This window comes from Gadus macrocephalus, chromosome 7 (assembly GCF_031168955.1).
Source record: "Gadus macrocephalus chromosome 7, ASM3116895v1".
Lineage (NCBI taxonomy): Eukaryota > Metazoa > Chordata > Actinopteri > Gadiformes > Gadidae > Gadus > Gadus macrocephalus.
In genome coordinates this window covers 16,158,633-16,175,520 of record NC_082388.1, presented here as the reverse complement: position 1 = coordinate 16,175,520, position 16,888 = coordinate 16,158,633, and the positions used below count along the sequence as shown (strand labels likewise).

General features: G+C 43.7%; 2 protein-coding genes across 6 annotated transcripts; both read right to left on the bottom strand.

Annotated features, from left to right (window-relative positions):
* Positions 1-627: 627 nt before the first annotated feature.
* layna (layilin a) lies at positions 628-6,931 on the bottom strand. 3 transcript variants are annotated; one of them, XM_060056955.1, is made up of 8 exons: positions 5,205-6,931; positions 5,082-5,102; positions 3,931-4,228; positions 3,283-3,440; positions 2,704-2,748; positions 2,556-2,618; positions 2,120-2,216; positions 628-2,030 (listed from the first exon to the last, which is right to left on the bottom strand). In XM_060056955.1, exons 1-8 carry the CDS (start codon positions 5,278-5,280, stop codon positions 1,007-1,009), a joined length of 1,782 nt encoding a protein of 593 aa, XP_059912938.1. In that variant the 5' UTR covers positions 5,281-6,931; the 3' UTR covers positions 628-1,006. The 3 variants fall into 3 exon arrangements, with proteins under 3 accessions (XP_059912938.1, XP_059912939.1, XP_059912941.1); XM_060056956.1 differs by having other exon boundaries at positions 628-2,027; XM_060056958.1 differs by lacking the exon at positions 5,082-5,102.
* Positions 6,932-7,085: 154 nt separating this feature from the next.
* Positions 7,086-15,785, bottom strand: LOC132461676 (complement factor B-like). 3 transcript variants are annotated; one of them, XM_060056952.1, is made up of 18 exons: positions 15,647-15,785; positions 15,252-15,478; positions 14,581-14,769; positions 13,970-14,149; positions 13,775-13,861; positions 13,304-13,446; positions 13,034-13,184; positions 10,883-11,011; positions 10,582-10,659; positions 10,347-10,478; positions 9,556-9,668; positions 9,346-9,466; positions 9,080-9,218; positions 8,752-8,828; positions 8,540-8,637; positions 8,244-8,373; positions 7,636-7,685; positions 7,086-7,518 (listed from the first exon to the last, which is right to left on the bottom strand). In XM_060056952.1, exons 3-18 carry the CDS (start codon positions 14,684-14,686, stop codon positions 7,330-7,332), a joined length of 1,923 nt encoding a protein of 640 aa, XP_059912935.1. In that variant the 5' UTR covers positions 14,687-14,769; positions 15,252-15,478; positions 15,647-15,785; the 3' UTR covers positions 7,086-7,329. The 3 variants fall into 3 exon arrangements, with proteins under 3 accessions (XP_059912935.1, XP_059912933.1, XP_059912934.1); XM_060056950.1 differs by having other exon boundaries at positions 15,269-15,478; XM_060056951.1 differs by lacking the exon at positions 8,244-8,373 and having other exon boundaries at positions 15,269-15,478.
* Positions 15,786-16,888: the final 1,103 nt, after the last annotated feature.

Genomic DNA, 16,888 nt, shown 5'->3' with positions numbered 1-16,888 from the left:
AGAGACACATGTTCATTCCATTCAGTTTTAATTGTAGGTTTCCTCTTGTAATACAAACATACAAACTGTTAGCTCAACAAGCCATCATACACTTGTTGTATGTTAAGGAATTGCAGGTAAATACAATTAGCACTCAATGTCATGCCATTACTTTAGTCAGGCAGCAGGCACTCATATTCAATGAATACAACCCATGGATCCCCTTAGACTGCTAGTCTTGTAACCATTCGACGGAGAGGGAAGTGATCCATGGCGTCATTATTCGTGATGGATGGACTGACGGACGGACGATACCAAAGCTATGAACCACGAAAGCTGCTATAGACATGAATAAGCTGAAACTAAAGCTATCCACCAATCCCAAGTTGGGTGTCTGTTATTAAAACGTGTAGTGTTTGACTTATTCATATTTGAGTTATTACAATTTGGTTACAATGAGTAGAGCCCTTCTTGTTGACGGTGTCCTGATCCTTTGAACGTGAAGATAATGCAAGATGTTTTGTCCTTTGTTACCCCTGTTTGACCATGTTAATGTTACCTGGATAATTCCTATACATACATATTTAACCTTGAAATTGGTGTAATATTTAAAAAAAAAAGTTCTTGAGGAATATTCGTAAACTCTGTTCTCTTATTAAGGTATATTAAATATTGAAATAGTTGGCAGTTTCCTTTGCCACTCAAAAAGGAGGCACTGTCAGGATTCTGAAACAAGGCAACATAACAAGGCCATGCAAACAGGACACCCACAGCCATCCCCAGTCTAATTCTATGTGCATTTTCTTCATGAAGATGAAGAAATGTTGTCTCCCTAACTCCTATTTGTTTGGGATTACATGCCTCAACTGACTATCTCAGAGATTGTGCCCCAGGTAACTAACATTTTCAAGAAGATCAACTTTGCGGTTGCCCCTGCAGGAACATATGGCTTCATATATATGTGCACATGTAACATATGGCTTTATAGACCTATACTTTAAGCTTTGTACATAACATGGGAGTTGGGTCAGTAGCCCTCACTATTGACCCATTGTGCTTCATTGAAATAACGTCGGCTGCCAGTGAAGCCAAGGTCACTTCTGTAGCAATCAATGTTTGTTGGGTAGGGATTCTGACTTCCGTAGTTTCCCAATCTGGTCTGGTACGAACCCTCTTTGCCGTTGGTCATATATGTCTGGTACAGGTCGGCCTTGATCATGTTCGCTTCCGGACCGAGGGAAGGGTCGTAAAGGTCACTTTTCTCTCTTCTGAACCCATACATCTCCTGCTCTACGAAGCTGCCACTGCCGTAGAACTCGCTCTTTGTGGCGCGTCTACCCGGAGCTCTGTTGTAAAACTCTTGGTTGTCTGAGCGCCACAGGCCGGTGTCGTACGAGTCTCTTTTCCCCGACTGCTCAAGGCTGCGGTCGAATCCCTCAGTCTTCGTCGAGCGACCCAGGCTGCGGTCGAATCCCTCTGTCTTCGTCGAGGGACCCAGGCTGCGGTCAAATCCCTCTGTCTTCGTCGAGCGACCCAGGCTGCGGTCGAATCCCTCAGTCTTCGTCGAGCGACCCAGGCTGCGGTCGAATCCCTCTGTCTTTGTTGGGCGACCCAGGCTGCGGTCGAATCCCTCAGTCTTCCCAGAGCGACCCAGGCTGTGGTCGAATCCCTCCGTCTTCGTCGAGCGACCCAGGCTGCGGTCGAATCCCTCAGTCTTCCCAGAGCGACCCGAGCTGCTGTCGTACATGTCGGTCGTACCGCGGCGCCCGAGGCTAAGGTTGTTGAGGTCATAGTGGAGGAATCCGCTTTCTGTGCTGGCCAACGTTACGAAGCCGCTCTCTGTGTCGCGACCCCCCATGTTGTCGTAGTCGCCGGTTGGAGTGTCAGGAGAGGAGCACAAGAAGGAGGTGTTTTTGGTCTGCGGTCGCGTGGTGGACAGGTCGTCTTCTTTTTGGGAGCGTATGACGTTGTAGACGTCCGTCGAAGTGGCACCTGGGCAGAGGCCCGGTTCTGTGTGGCACACTACCGATTTCTGCCGCCTCCTTCTCCTTCTTTTACACATGGAACACAAATAACCCGGGCATCATGTTACAACCTGATGAAGTGCGAGACGAACGGACATGTACCACACAACACTTACCGCCCAATGCACAGTTTTAAGCAGCATACGGCCAGCAGCGTGAGTAAAAGTAACAGCAGGGGAATGACAGGAAGCGTGATGTAGATCCAATTCAGGCCTGTGGAACACAAGTGACAAGACCTGGGTTATGAGAAAGTTATCCATATTTGCAGTATGTTCAACTGGCATTTAGGTACTTGGAGATGGTTCAGAACTACTATTGAGGATGGGTGTGATGTAGTTAAGATCAGGGTAAGGATCAGTCTTTGTTCCCCTGGCATTTGCGTTGAGTATGGATGGTTAAGTGTAGGTAAGTATGACTATTGGGTTGGACATGATTTAGCCTTAGTTAAGGGTGTGGTTTTGGGGTGGTTTAAGATCTGTGGAAAAGCAGTTCACTCTGCACTCTTAACATGTCCAGACTATAGTAAATAGGTACTTTAGAGATGGATATAACCTGTGTCCTTGGATTTGTTGCGGTCGGCTGGATCCCAGGGCAGTGCAGATGTAAGTAGCCCATCTGCAATTAACCACAGCAGACACATTTAAACACTTTGACCAATAAATCAGCTGAAGCCTCTTGGTCTGTGTGTGTACATACGCACCAGTCTGGGTGGAGTTGGGAGGAGCAGCAGCCTCCAAAGTCTTCTCTGAAAGAGACATAAAATGCAGCCCGACCTTAGGTCCACAGCCGTTTGAGGACATATGTAGTTTCTAGTGCTGTCAAGCGATTAAAATATTTAATCGCGATTAATCGCATTAATGTCATAGTTAACTTACGATTAATCGCGATTAATCACAAATCTTTTTTCTATGCTAAATATCCCTTGATTTCTTTGTCCCATTAATTGTTCTCATTTTAATGCTCTTATCAACATGGAGAAGTGCATCGGCTTGCCTTGTGCAAAGGTTTTTTTATTGATAACAACATTGGCATATACTGATCAAAACAGGACGATACAAAAAAAAAAGCCTATAGTGCAATTAAATGATGAACATACATACATACTGCCTTGAACATAGCATTCAGGATACTGCTTCTTTGTTTTGAGCCCGTTAATAACGCGTTTAACTGACAGCACTAGTTTCGTTATACAATATATACAGAAGTGGTTTGGGGTTCACTGGCTCTCTGAGGTCCAGCGGAGGGGACCCCGGGGGGAACGGTACGGTGGACAGATTACCTGCTGTGTATTTGCAGATGAAGTTATTCCGCGTCTCACAGTTGTCGTCGTTCCACTGGAACATGTACAGTCCACCCATGCTGGGGGGCGCGGACGGCTGGTGATACATCACCACACACACCTCGTAGCCACAAGAGGGCTCGTCAGTGTGCCAGTTCCTGCACAGCAGGCGGTAATTATCATCATCGTCAACACCAACAATTGCATCGTCATCGTCCTCTTCATCAGGGTGGGATGATGATGTTGTTGTATACAGGCAAGAAAATGATGTACTTTCTTCTACATAAAGTGTTTAATAATTATATTTCCTTGGAACATACATTTTAATTTCTCCCATACTATCAACATTGTCACCATCATCATCATCACCATTTTCATCAGAAATGCAACGCCAGCGGGGACACACAAATGTACACACACACACACACACACACACACACTTTTGTTATCACATGAAAACATAAATGCAATCATCTTTGCTGTCATAAGAAAGACGGGTTGCTCGGTTTACATTATAATTTGTATTTATCAGTATTGCACTGCCTGTTAAAAATGCTGTAAAAAAATTATATGCACAGCAGGCTGTTTTCCTGGCCTCCCGCACGCCGCACACACACGCACACACATGGGGGGGGTGGGTAAGACTACCTGTACGTGGCCTTGCTCCCGTCGACCCAGTAGTACAGCGAGGAGCAGTCCAAGCTGCTCTCCTGGTCTCCATGGTTACGGCGAAGGCCGATCCAGAAGTCCCCGTCGGTGGGGCGGATCTCGGAGATGAGCTGCTCGATTACCTGCTGCTCGGACGCCGACTCCACGCCAAGCAGCTCCCCGCCGTCCCGCCGGCACGCCTGCTCCGCCTCCACAAAGTTCAGTCGCCGCCGCGGGTCGGAGAAATACGCCAGCTTGTAACAGGGCCTCTCCCGGCCCACCCTGCACACGCGCTGACCTGCCGACCCGCCGCACGAAAACAGCCGTGAAAGAGGGAACACACGGCGCACCCCTTACGTTGTAGCTTGTGCATGTGTCCCCATCTAAAGTGTCACAGGATCTGAACAGACTCCCATCTAAACGTGGCTTGGGGCTGTTTAGTAATAGTGTTTATTAAGCAGGTGGTATGGTGTGTGAAGCATGGGTGGGTTGCTGGTGCAGCAATCTGTTACACTGGCTCAATCCCTGCCCTGATCCTCCATGGCTGCAGAGTCGTAGTGCTCATGATCAAGCTGCTGGACTCCTACCTGCTCGCACGTGCTCTTGCTGCGGCAACTTTGGCACTACATTGACTGCACGGTCAAATGTGAGCCTTTATTGAGCCGTAAATTAATGATACCCCTGGCTAGTCGTAGGCCTATACATAATATGCTTAATATGACTAATATGCTATTGAAAATTAGATAGGCCTAATTCGATTTTCATTTAAATGTATAGTAATACATAATATATAGGCTAATTGGAGCCAGTCCCAGTTAACATATGTAGAGATAAACATACATAACAGGATTGTTGAAGAACTGTTCCGGCATATGTCTATGCAAATCAGATAAAGGCCTATATCAGTGTGCGCTTCCTTAACTCTCTTTTTTGACATAGACACTAGCCTATACTACGAACAGCATGATATAATAACTGGTATTCAGGCTTTTGGTTTTGGGGTGCGGCGTGTGCCACCAGAAGATGTTTAAGTGGCACTCTCTGACCCACGCTGAAGAATGTAGGTATGTGGGGGGGGGGGGGGGGCCCGGGATACACATACACGTGGGTACAACAAAAGTTAGGCCTACTCTCTATAGGCATTAACCTACCTCTTGCTTCGTATAGGTCCACTTCAGATCAGCGAAAAAAAATGCAAAAGGACAAAACTGTTACGTAGGCCTACATGTATTGTATGCAGTCTATAGACTTTGTTTCCGGTATTTTTCACTTACCTGTAATAAGGTTAGTTGCGGTGGATGGAAGAACGTGGAAAAGTAGGAGATGACAGAAGATTATTAGCCGCTCCATCTCCTTCTCATAATCCCCTTTTTCAAGCGTATTTTTTTATATTCACATCTTCATTCGCCATCCATTCTTTGCCTCATTCACTCCCATCCCCACACAGAACCCCAATAACTCCTGGATCACTCGGCAGCCCGGCACAGTGCAACAGAGGAGAAATCTCACAAGAAATTTGAGGCTTTGAGGCAATGGCTCAACTGAAAGATGGGATGAAACAAGCAGCGGAGAAGAAAGAGGAGGAGACACAAGGGGGCGGGGCGGGGGGGGGGGGTTGTGGGGGGTGTAATCTGTTAAAAGCAGTCTTAATGTTTGGGAGAAGAGGCAACATCGACCGTAAAGAGAGCTAATCACGCGAGTGCTCCTGGGCGTATGCTGACAAGAAACAGATTTGATTTCTTTATTCCTTTTAGGAATCCAGGCATCATTATGAAGATTATAAAGATGTTACATGAAAATAATCCCCTTTAAGTGGATCAGCCCTTCGCACAGCCATATCGAGGGGGGCTTTCTTTGCATTTCCATTAAAAAACGTATCTGTTTAATATTAATTGGCAGGCAATGGCTGCTTGTGCGGCGGCCATAACTTCACACCTGCGTCTCAGAGTCCGCTATACACCCGAGGAGGCCGGGGGGCACGTGAGCAACGCGGGGAAAAGAGAGATGCATCATGCAGGGGAATCGCACGTGGGTGCCTCGTAGGCCTACATACCAGTGGCATTCATCTCTAAATTGGCCCATAAGGGTGATTTACAGTTTGTGCGGTTTGATGCGTCGCACAGTCCAGGACTTCCCGATCAGGATTATGCTGCGTGGCATTATATGTTTGGCCTGAGAATGAGGATGCGCCATTTTTAATTATATTAAAGAATTAAAAAATAGACACTATTGAGTATTATGTCTGCGTTAGCATGCTGTGGTGTTCAGCACATAATACGGTTTCAGTGGCGGAGATATGATTAGGATCTTAAAGGAATGGCTCCTGGTTTTAAATGTCCCGAATACCAATTCTACCACTAATACCCTAACTGGAATTCAGAGCGCCGCTCATTTAATTAGGATAACCAGGCAATAACACCCCATTCTCTCTCTCTCTCTCCCTCTCTCCCTCCCCCTCCCCCTCTCCCTCTCCCCCTCTCTCTCTCTCCCCCTCTCTCTCTCTCTCTCTCTCTCTCTCTCTCTCTCTCTCTCTCGTCCCCTGTGTAACCCCGCCCCTTTACTAATCGGTTAAGCAAACGTGGATCAATGTTTCCATGGGAACCGACGCATCCCAGACACACACACACACACACACACACACACACACACACACACACACACACACGTCCATTCCATTGTTCCAGATTGAACCTCGTATAACAGACCATACCGTTAACAGCCATCGATATTGTAGTTTTTGTTTGTTTAAGGTAATCAAGGTTCCCAGAATTCTAAGTCAATCTCAAACTTTCTTCAGTGCTGCGCAGAAGACAAGTGTATCATAGAGCAGGTAAGCATAGACTAAACCAGATTGGTCTGAGTTGGCAGTCTGTCAGAGGGGTGGTCCGCATTGCGCAGGGCACTGGAAACGAGCATTGGAATCGCTGTATGTCACAGTGATCTAAGGCAGCGCTAGCTTGCCTGGCGTCTTCTCCCATCACAGCTGATTAAGTAGAGAAAGGTTTTCAGACTGAATCAGCAGTATAATGTCTGCATATGTGCTCATCATGTTAATGCTTCTTACTCGGGCTCGAACGTTCAGGTGCGGTCAGTGTATCTAAAGCCCACCCACTGGAGAGGAAGAGCTCAACTCCAACAAAGGAGGAGATCCAGAATGTTCTTTATCTGTGATTTTATTTACGGGTCAACAACCGTCTTCAAAGAACACTGGGGGTAATTGCTGATACAGAGTTATTAAGCATAGCCTGGTTTATCATTGCTAGCCTATTCAATCTTCAAAAATGCTACCCATAAATTATAAAGCGTTGAACAAAGCATTCCCCAAAATCACATCTCGTTTTAACTTATTTCACATGAGGGGTCTTTCTCATCCGTTTTTTTTGACACACGCACCAACCCTTACAATCTCCAGTTATCAATGAATTCGGTTGGAGCTAAAGTTCTGTCCCCTTGGGCCATGACTGAGTGAAGAAAGTCGACTATCTTGAAGAGATTCAAGTGAAAATCTCTGGAATACTCTTTTGACTTCACAAGTTGCCCTTCACGACCCTTACACTCCTCATCCGTTCCCCAGCTGACTAGACCGACCTAAAAAGACAAAATATATATTGCAAAAATAAAGTCAAATTTGATAATTAGTTTGCGTTCAACAAATTCAACCTTAAACATAACTTTAATTGAAAGTCATGCTAGGTTTGTGATTACCTGTATGGTGCGCTGGTTGTAGTCTCTAAAAACAGCACCACCAGAGTCCCCTGCCCCCCAAAAAACAGGCAGAATTGTATGTCAGTACATCATGTACTGGTCACCGTTACCCTTGCGACCATTTTTGTACCATCTTGGTTTGAGTGTTTGGAGCCAAGATGGCCACTGGGTGAATAAGGCCCATAGGCCTTAGTTATCGTTATATACTCAGACCATTTATATCAATAATATAAAAAACAAATAATTGATAGTTCCCAGCAAAATAAGTCCCAACAGAGGTGGGGTTAAGAGATATTGTGCAGCATAATAAACATCTTCATGACAACATTTCCAACTGAGTGTCTTTTGATCCTTCAACATTTGATATAATTCTAGCGGTTTTGAGAGAGTAACGAGGCGGGGGGGGGGTGCGCAGAAATGTTTACAAAATTCAGACTAGAGCTACCAATCGCAATTCTTCAGTATTGTACCTTTAATCTGTTAGCATTTTATTAGAAATGTGATTTTGTCTCTTTTTAATTTATATTCCTGTCTTTTTCCTGTTACACCCTAATATGTTGGTAGTCTATAATGAATAAAAAACATATTTTTGTACATGATTAACCTACCTTTACATGCTATGTGGTCCACAAAAGGTATAATACCACCTGTGCACAGGAAGTTGTCTGTCACAAATTCATGTATTTTTTCTGCTGTTACGTTTTGTAGTCTTGTGGCTTGATTGATACATGGGTCGCGCTACATTTCAGAGTGGGTAAAAGAGTGAGTGTAGGGTTAGGTTTTAGGTTTTGTTAGGTTTTGTTTCTGAACTCTCAGAGAAGCAAAGTTGTTTCCTCATACATGCATGCAGTGACATATTCAAAAAATCATGTAAAAAGATATTTATGACGTCGCCAAGACTCACATTTTGACCCAGCTTTGCTACAACGTCTTTTTGTTGCACAATGTCTTCCCCAGTCAGGAAATGCAGTCTTTGGTTGAAGTCCTTCAACAACAACTTCTCTACATGGAGTAATGTAATAAAGATTAGGCCTGTCAACACTGCTAAGAGCACATGAGCCTTTTGGAAACATGTAAATGTTTATCAAAGTGAAATCACTGAGTGATGTTTGTAACCTTGATCAGAGCACTTTGAATCGGGAGGCAAACGAAGGGCCTGGTTCGTTTCCTTGGTGCAGGGTATGCAAATGGGTCTAGAACAAAAAAAAAAGGTTTAAGCAGCTAGATTGTTCTTAAATTCCTGGCTTTATGGATGATTATGATTCGAAGCGCAGAAGGTTTGTCATCTTGTGTGTGTGTGTGCGTGTGTGTGTGTGTGTGTGTGTGTGTGTGTGTGCGTGCGTGCGTGCGTGCGTGCGTGTGTGTGTGTGTGTAAATAAATGTGCTATATATATGCAGCCTATTTACAAAGTGCAAGTGTACTATGTAATGTAAATAGCCTCACTTGAGATTTGTAGTGAAGATCAGATCCTCCTTCAATTGAACAAGAGCTACATCATAATCATAAAATTCAGCAATTCCTTCATCCACTTTGGCTGTGATGTTGTATTGCGGATGAATGTGGTATTTCTCCACCACTTTGACTTTAAGAAACAGAAAATGAAGATACAAGACATAAATAGCTCATTGTAAAGAAACACTTTGCAAACTCAAAACCAACATAATTGAAATTGCTTCAAATTGATCATGTTTTAGTTATTTCAGCCTCACTCCCTTGGTCTCTCCCTTGCTTTACGTCCACTTGTATTTTTTCAGGTAAGTCCCCATGGAAGCAATGAGCAGCAGTCAGGATCAATTTGGAAGAGACGATAGCGCCAGTGCATGTCTTTGTCTGAAATAAATAATTAATAAATTAATAAGACATAAATCATGTGTGATATACTTTATACCATGTATCTGTGTCAATGTCTAACCCCCTACCTGGTCACCTCTCAGTATGGTGAGCCTCACATTCCATGGATATACTAAACTCCTGGAGGAAGTGATGTCGGACAACTTGTGGAGTCCACATAAACTGACTACGGCTTCGTCATCTGCAGGATCAGAAACATTTGTGTCATAGACGTTTCAGTAAAACTCAGAACCATGTTTGAACAACGTTATTATTGAAATCCTTATATGATAGTGAATAACTGCATATATTGATTGAGTGAGCCTTTCATATATCTCTTTCAATAGCTCACATAGCTCTATGGAGCCCTAAATTAATCAATATATTGACAAATTCTGTCTGTAGGGAAAGATAAGGCGGTTCCCCGAGCAGGCATGTGACCAGCCCCAGCTCCAATCTGGGGCCATCTCTCGGTTTCACTACTGCATCGCCTCCACAGGCCTCCATGTCTCTGTTGCTGTCAATCTCTGATAATACCTCCAAGGGTGCACTCGACTGGTTGCCTAATGCCGCATCAAGCCCATTCTGTGCGAGGATGGCATTGAGGGTGGTCACTGGTGCTGTACTGGTTCTGCGGCTGACATCCCACATTTCCTACGACCAAATGTGTGGAACTAAATCACATTCCAGACATTAACACGTGGTTGTCCTGCACTGGTATCTGGATGTCTCCCACAACCTTCCCCTGAAGACTACTGCTACCCTGCGCTGGTATCTTCTTGAGTTCCATTACAGCTACACTACTATGGAGAATGTGTTTGGAGCTTGGGAGGTGATTTAATGATCCCCATTTCAAAATCTTATTTGAAAGAGCACTCACCAAATATTTCATCAAACATTGTGTCCATATCCTCTTTCAGGATTCTAAAGAAATGTCTCCCCCTTTCTTTCGTGGCAAGAGGTTGGAGGTCCGACTCGTATATCCTAGCTCCAACCGCAAATATGTAAACATCTACAACATGGAGGACAACATGCAACACACTGTGGTGATAAAATTGCATTTTGCGTTCATGACGCACACACTTTGAGCTGTTAAATGTGTTTTGGTGTCCTACCCAGGTGGTCTTCTGGCTTAATGGTATTCTTTATTCTTTGTAGATTAGCCAGTGGGGAGCCGCCCATGTTATAACCACCTATGATGAGCACAGTCCAACACAAAGTTACTCTCACTTGTAGGTCGTAGTTCGGAGGCCTATTTCAAAGGGAGTAGGCCTACCACAGATCTTTATGTCACACTCAACCACAAATAAGTTGGTCGCCAATGTTGCAGAGACAGACAGTAGACATATATCATTGCAGTGAATTAACTATTCTGTCATCCTTGTGAGTAGTATTTTTAAATAGAGGTTGAATTACCATCGGTAAATATTAAGATGATGTGACGAAGATCTTCAAATTTGGTCTTTGTTGTTTCTTCGATGATGATTATTCGTTCTAACATATGTTTGAAGACTTGGTTTAGATCAGTCCCTGTAGCCCTGTTTTCTGTGAAAAAAGGTGACACACGCACAAATGCACATGCATGCACGCACACACATAAAACACAAATCCATATACACACACACACAAAGTTTATAAAATGTTGAATATAGCCACAAATCTAGACAATAATAACTAACTTTTTAGTAGTCAAACATGTCATGATCTCCCCTCTCAGTCATCTCATGCCCCCCTCTCAGTCATCTCATTCACCTTATGCCGCCTTCAAAACAGCTCGGATGTTCGGAAGCTCTTACGTGTCTTTACGTAAACCTTCCCTTCTTCCGAAATAAGACTGTTCAGGAAAGCCCCTTAGAAGTTTGTAGGCTATGACATTAAACCGGAAAACAGATTGTTCTGGAGAATAGACTTCACAACTATGGGGCCCGCAGCGACCACTTTGTGCTTCTTTGCTGAATCAGATGAATCAGTTATTAGAACTGCATGTGATGGTTGAACATGAGCGAGAATTTTTCAAGTGATGTTTATAATTGTAAGCTATAATGTATCGTAATGCAAATGTTAAAATGGGTGTTAAGTTCGCCTCTTAGTGCTTGCTGCTAGTTCACTTTAGTCTATCAATGAAATGGGCAGCCATTGTTGTGACGTGATCTCGGAGGACATCCGCACGAAACTCAGAGCGAAAACTCTGACCAAACAGTATGAAGGTATTATTGTAGCAAAAGTCTTTAGCACCTGTAACGGCAGAATTTGAATGCGTACACTAAAGTCACAGTAAATTTGAAGTCGTATATATTTATTTTGCATGTGTAGTCTAAAGTCCCAAATGTGTAACCGTACATTTGGGACTTTAGAGTACAAATGTTTTTTTTACCATTGTAAACACAAAATAGGGTCTAAGAGTACGCAAATCTGTGTTACAGGTGCACAAATCCTTTTGCTACAATCATTGCAGCGCAGTTGGTGCAAAACACATTCGCACATCCGTGTTTCATAATCTGAGAACATGCCCAAAATGTGTGCATTCGTAAACCCAAATTTGAACTAATGCATCAGAAGTTGCACATCTGTGAAAAATTTCCTCACAAATAAAATGATAAAGAACGCTAAGTTGATTCAGCATTTTAATGAGCAAGCACTATGGAGGTAGATTTTTTGTCTTTATTATGCAATCAAACAGAATAGGTTTGAGAGCAAAACTTTCCACACTGCAATCAAAAAATGTATTTGAGTGCAAAACTATCGACACTGCAATCAATAAATGTTTTATTGCAAGTAAAATAAATGTGATAAAAAAAATATTAATGGGAATCCAAAAGTTTTGTTTGCGAATCCAAAAGTTTTGTTTACGAATCAAAACGTTTTGCTTGCGAATCCAAAAGTTTTGCTTGCAAATCCAAAAGCTTTGCTTGCTGTTGAGCTGAATCTCGTGGGCGGGACCTACGCCGAAAGATGTAAGACACGTCTCTATTGGCCAGTCTCGATCGGGGTGACAGCTTGGCAACATGTACATGCAGTTACAGGTGCTAAAGACTTGTGCTACAATAATACCTTCATAAAACCGAGTGTTCAAAGCACTTTCCTCCGAGCTTAGGGTCCAAACCTCCGAACCTCCAAGCCTCCCGGAAACTCAGACCGTTTTGAAGGCGGCATTAGCTCCCAGTGTTTTTCCACCGGCCCCTCCTTCTCCTCACCTGCCTGCCACTCTCTGCTCATCAGTCCAACTCTCCTCACCTGTTCCGCTCAGCTGCCTCTGATCACCAATCAACCCGGTATATAGACTCTCCTTTCAGTTCCCTCAGTGCCAGATGGTCCTATGTCTTCTGTACTAGCCTCTCAAGCGGTTTCCGGACTGATTCCCCGGTATTGACCCTGCCTGTCCCCTACCTACCTGCCTGCTCTCTCTCTCTCCCGGTGATCGACCCTGCCTTCCGCCCCCGACAACGGATCCTGCTTGCGCCCTGCCTGTCCTCTGTCTGCTAGTTTCTGTATATAAAATACGTTACCGACTGTGCCTGCCTACGTGTGCTGCATTTGAGTCCTCTCCCGATCAATTACAAAACATACCTTTTATTTGAATACTCTTCAGATCATCCAAAACAGCTTCAAGTGTTTTCGTATTTACTCCACTATAATAATCAAGAATGTTGGAAATAGGCAATAATTCGGAAGTGAAAAAGAGGATGTCATAGTTTGGGGAGACAGCATACGATGCTACCTGTAAAATGTAATAAAAATGATTTACTGAAAGCGTTTTGGGCCACAGCTATCACCAGCAAACAATATATACACTATGTGTATATGTCCCTTATCATGTGTATGTACATGTTGACTTACCCTTTCTATAAATGCCTGTACCATTACTGTTGATTTGTTTATGTCCTCTTTAGTGAGACTGTCTGAAATATCCACGGCGATGTACATATTCAGTGTTCTTCCATCTTTTGTAATCGTTATCTTTCTTCCCTCTTGTATGTCACCTGAAATATATTATGTTTTTGATGACATGCTCCTCCAATTTAATTAAACTTATTTGATTAAATAATGTTTAAATTGGGTTGATTTGACTCAATTCAAAATAAATTAAACCCCATTTAGCAGGTATTTAGTTAATGCATATTTCTAACTTACACTGCAGATTTTTACCATCCAGAACATGTTATTGCATTTTCTTTCTCCGCAACTAATCATTTGCAGAGAAAGATAAACAGATGAAATGAGGGAGGGTCAATGCACTAAGTTCAAAACAAGAAATCAAAATGCAGCTCATACTGAGAGGAGGGAGAGTAAAGCAGATGGTTCTCTTACCGACTGACATCGACTCGGTCAGACTCTGTTTCATTGCGCCCCCAAACGCATCACTGATATCCGATGCAGTGTCATACGTGTACTTATCTATAAAACAAAGGCGTAATGCCATTCATGATTATCATTACATGACATACATACATAGACATACACAGACTCTCTCTGGTCTATAACACACACTAAGCGCTGGCTTACAGAAGCAGCTGGGCTCCACTCCGGACCACTGGCCGTCAGCTCTGCAGGTGCGCACCCTGGAGCCCACCAGGTACGTTAAGCTGTTGGTACAGCTGTACGCCACCTCGTCGTCATAGTCAAAATAGTCCCCAAAGCGCAGGCTTCCCGGGGGGATGCCAGGGTCCGGGCAAGGGTTACCTGCTGTCAATCAAGAACAAAAACAAAAGAACGATCAAGACAAGAACATAAAATAACTAGTACTAACTGCTATTTAACTAACGAATTACTGAATCATTGACAAACACGGAATAGAAGGGAGATGGAGTTGAAAAAGAGGCGAGCACGACAGAGACACACCTGCAGGCAGACCACCAGATGACCGAGCGACAGACAGACAGACAGACAGACAGACAGACAGACAGACAGGCAGGCAGGCAGGCAGACAGACAGACAGACAGACAGACAGACAGACAGACAGACAGACAGACAGACAGACAGACGGACAGTGAGACAGACAGGCAGACAGACAGACAGTGAGACAGACAGACAGACAGACAGACAGACAGTGAGACAGACAGACAGACAGACAGACAGACAGACAGACAGACAGACAGACAGTACTTCTTAGTTACCATCATCACGACTACAGATCGGGGTGCTGCCACTCCACTTTCCGTTGGCAAGGCAGACACGTTTCACCGACCCGCGAAGTCTGTACCCAGAATCACATTCATACATCGTCTCATTACCTACGAAGTATCTGTCCTCAGGAGGGTCAACTGACCCGTATTTCAGAACCGTTGGGTCAGGGCATTCCACCACTGCAAAAAGAATATAGAAAATAAAGAAAATAAATGTACGCCTTAACACCTTCATGACCTGTCATTGTTATCACTGTCCAACCCCTAACAGTTCCTTCATGACCTGAATCTGTAGTGACTGTCCAACCCCCAACTGCTACTTAATGACCTTTCTATGTAAGCACTGTCTAACCCCTGCTCCTAGAGACCTGTCTATGTAACCACTGTCTAACCCCCTTCGCTCCTTAAGGACCTGTCTCCGTAACCAATGTCTAACCCCCTTACTGCTCCTTTATGACCTTTCTCTTGATTCACTATCTAACCCCTGCTCCTTAAAGACCTGTCTCTGCATTCACTGTCTAACCCCCTACCCGTTTCATAAATCCCTCTCTCTGTATTCACTCCCTACCTGGTTCGTTAAAGGTTATATCTGAATTCACTGTAAATAACTCTGGATTAAAGTTTCTCTGCAACCTTAATGACGTAACAGAATGGAAATATACCATCAAAATCTTCTTACATCTACATTTCTGGCTGATGTTCCTTTCTCGAAACGGTAGGTCCTGCCATCTGTGGCCTGAACACTGGCGGGTCATGGCAGGGTAGGGGAACAAACCATTGGGGCATTGATAGATCAAGGTACTGCCAGATGTCAGTCCCTGAGTGAGAGTGTAATCCCCACCCTCTATCTCGACGCCTTCTTCGGTACAGTCACACCAAACAGCCGCGCCTGCCAACAGCAAACCAATCACCCAGAAATGAGTTGATCATCCTACGGAACCTAAATAACCTGTTAACTGACATTCTTCGTGAGAGTTACCATCGACAACTTGTGTTTAAATGGCATGAAATATTTTCCTTCATCAATAGTGCATCAATTGTCCGCAAAGTGGCTTACCCAGAATCAGAAGGTTTAAAACTGTAGCAAGCCATCGCCAGTGAACCGATAGCTCCATCTTCTCTACTTTGACAAACGCTGAGGGTAACCCGCACATTTTATACAAAATGAGTTGGTGACTTATTAACTGCATGGTAAATACTAGGAGATCGATGCGTATCTATTTGCTGGCCATTCTTTTTCGGGATACGTTGCATCAATGAACACTTGACGGCTGGGAGTCAAACGCCACTAACTATCCTGACATAATAAAATGGTTTATTTTAATAGAATGTAATAATTTTGTCTAATCATATCTATGTGACGAGACAACCTTGTTACATTCTACTAAGGATGACACATTACAACTAGTTTATTCAAACTAGTTGTAATAAATGCATTCCTTGTTGATCAATGATTGAAGAGTAATATGAAATCTAAAAACATTTTGGATTCAAGCACAACAATTTGGGTTAATTTCATTACTTCTCTATCTAGTTTATATGTACTGTTTATCCTACAATATATACTTGGCTGCAAACAAGTGCAGAGTACAAACTTCAGTCTAAACTTTACTTTAGCTCATTTCCCAGTTATTTTATTGACCTCAAACACACACACACGCACAAGCAGTGACACACACACACACACACACACACACACACACACACACAACCAAACAAAGTCTCTTTCGCTCTCTTCCTCTCTCTCTCATGCACAGTCTGAGAACAATCTGCATGCATAGGCTTACGTTCTTAACTAGTGGATTTAGAACCGTTACAATATGATCCGGTCATAGAGGAGGCTGAAGTTTCAGTACTGATTTCCTAAAACAGTATTTCTAGGAGCCGAGTTTTTTAAGATTGAACTACAACATTCTGTTCAACTTCTTTTAAAAGTACTTTTTGAAGTACTTTAAGGTAAAGGCAAATGTTTATTCCACTCATATTCTGAAATCTGCAGGCACATTCACGTTCTACTTGGTTCTGTCTCACAAGATGGTGCCCACACATTCAGGCCAACCAACGAGAAGTTTGTAGATGACACCACCGTCACTGGTTTGATCCAGGATGGTGATGAGTCTGCTTACAGACAGGAGGTGGAACAGTTGGTCCAATGGTGCAGTCAGCACCACCTGGTGTTAAACCACAACAAGACTGTGGAGATGACAGTGGACTTTCTGAGAAGTCCCCCCCCACTCCCCCCCCTCACCATCCAGAACGACACAGTGTCCACTGTCGATTCCTTTAGGTTCCTAGGTAC

Coding starts and splice junctions, on each gene's coding strand:
- layna (XM_060056955.1), bottom strand. CDS start 5,280: ATGGAGCGGCTAATAATCTTCTGTCATCTCCTACTTTTCCACGTTCTT. Junction 5,103..5,204: donor CGCAACTAACCTTATTACAG/GTAAGTGAAAAA, acceptor GCTGATCTGAAG/TGGACCTATACGAAGCAAGA. Junction 2,619..2,703: donor TCCCAACTCCACCCAGACTG/GTGCGTATGTAC, acceptor GGTTAATTGCAG/ATGGGCTACTTACATCTGCA.
- LOC132461676 (XM_060056950.1), bottom strand. CDS start 15,779: ATGCAGTTAATAAGTCACCAACTCATTTTGTATAAAATGTGCGGGTTA. Junction 8,374..8,539: donor TAGCAAAGCTGGGTCAAAAT/GTGAGTCTTGGC, acceptor TCTGAAATGTAG/CGCGACCCATGTATCAATCA. Junction 7,686..8,243: donor GGACCACATAGCATGTAAAG/GTAGGTTAATCA, acceptor TTTGGGGGGCAG/GGGACTCTGGTGGTGCTGTT.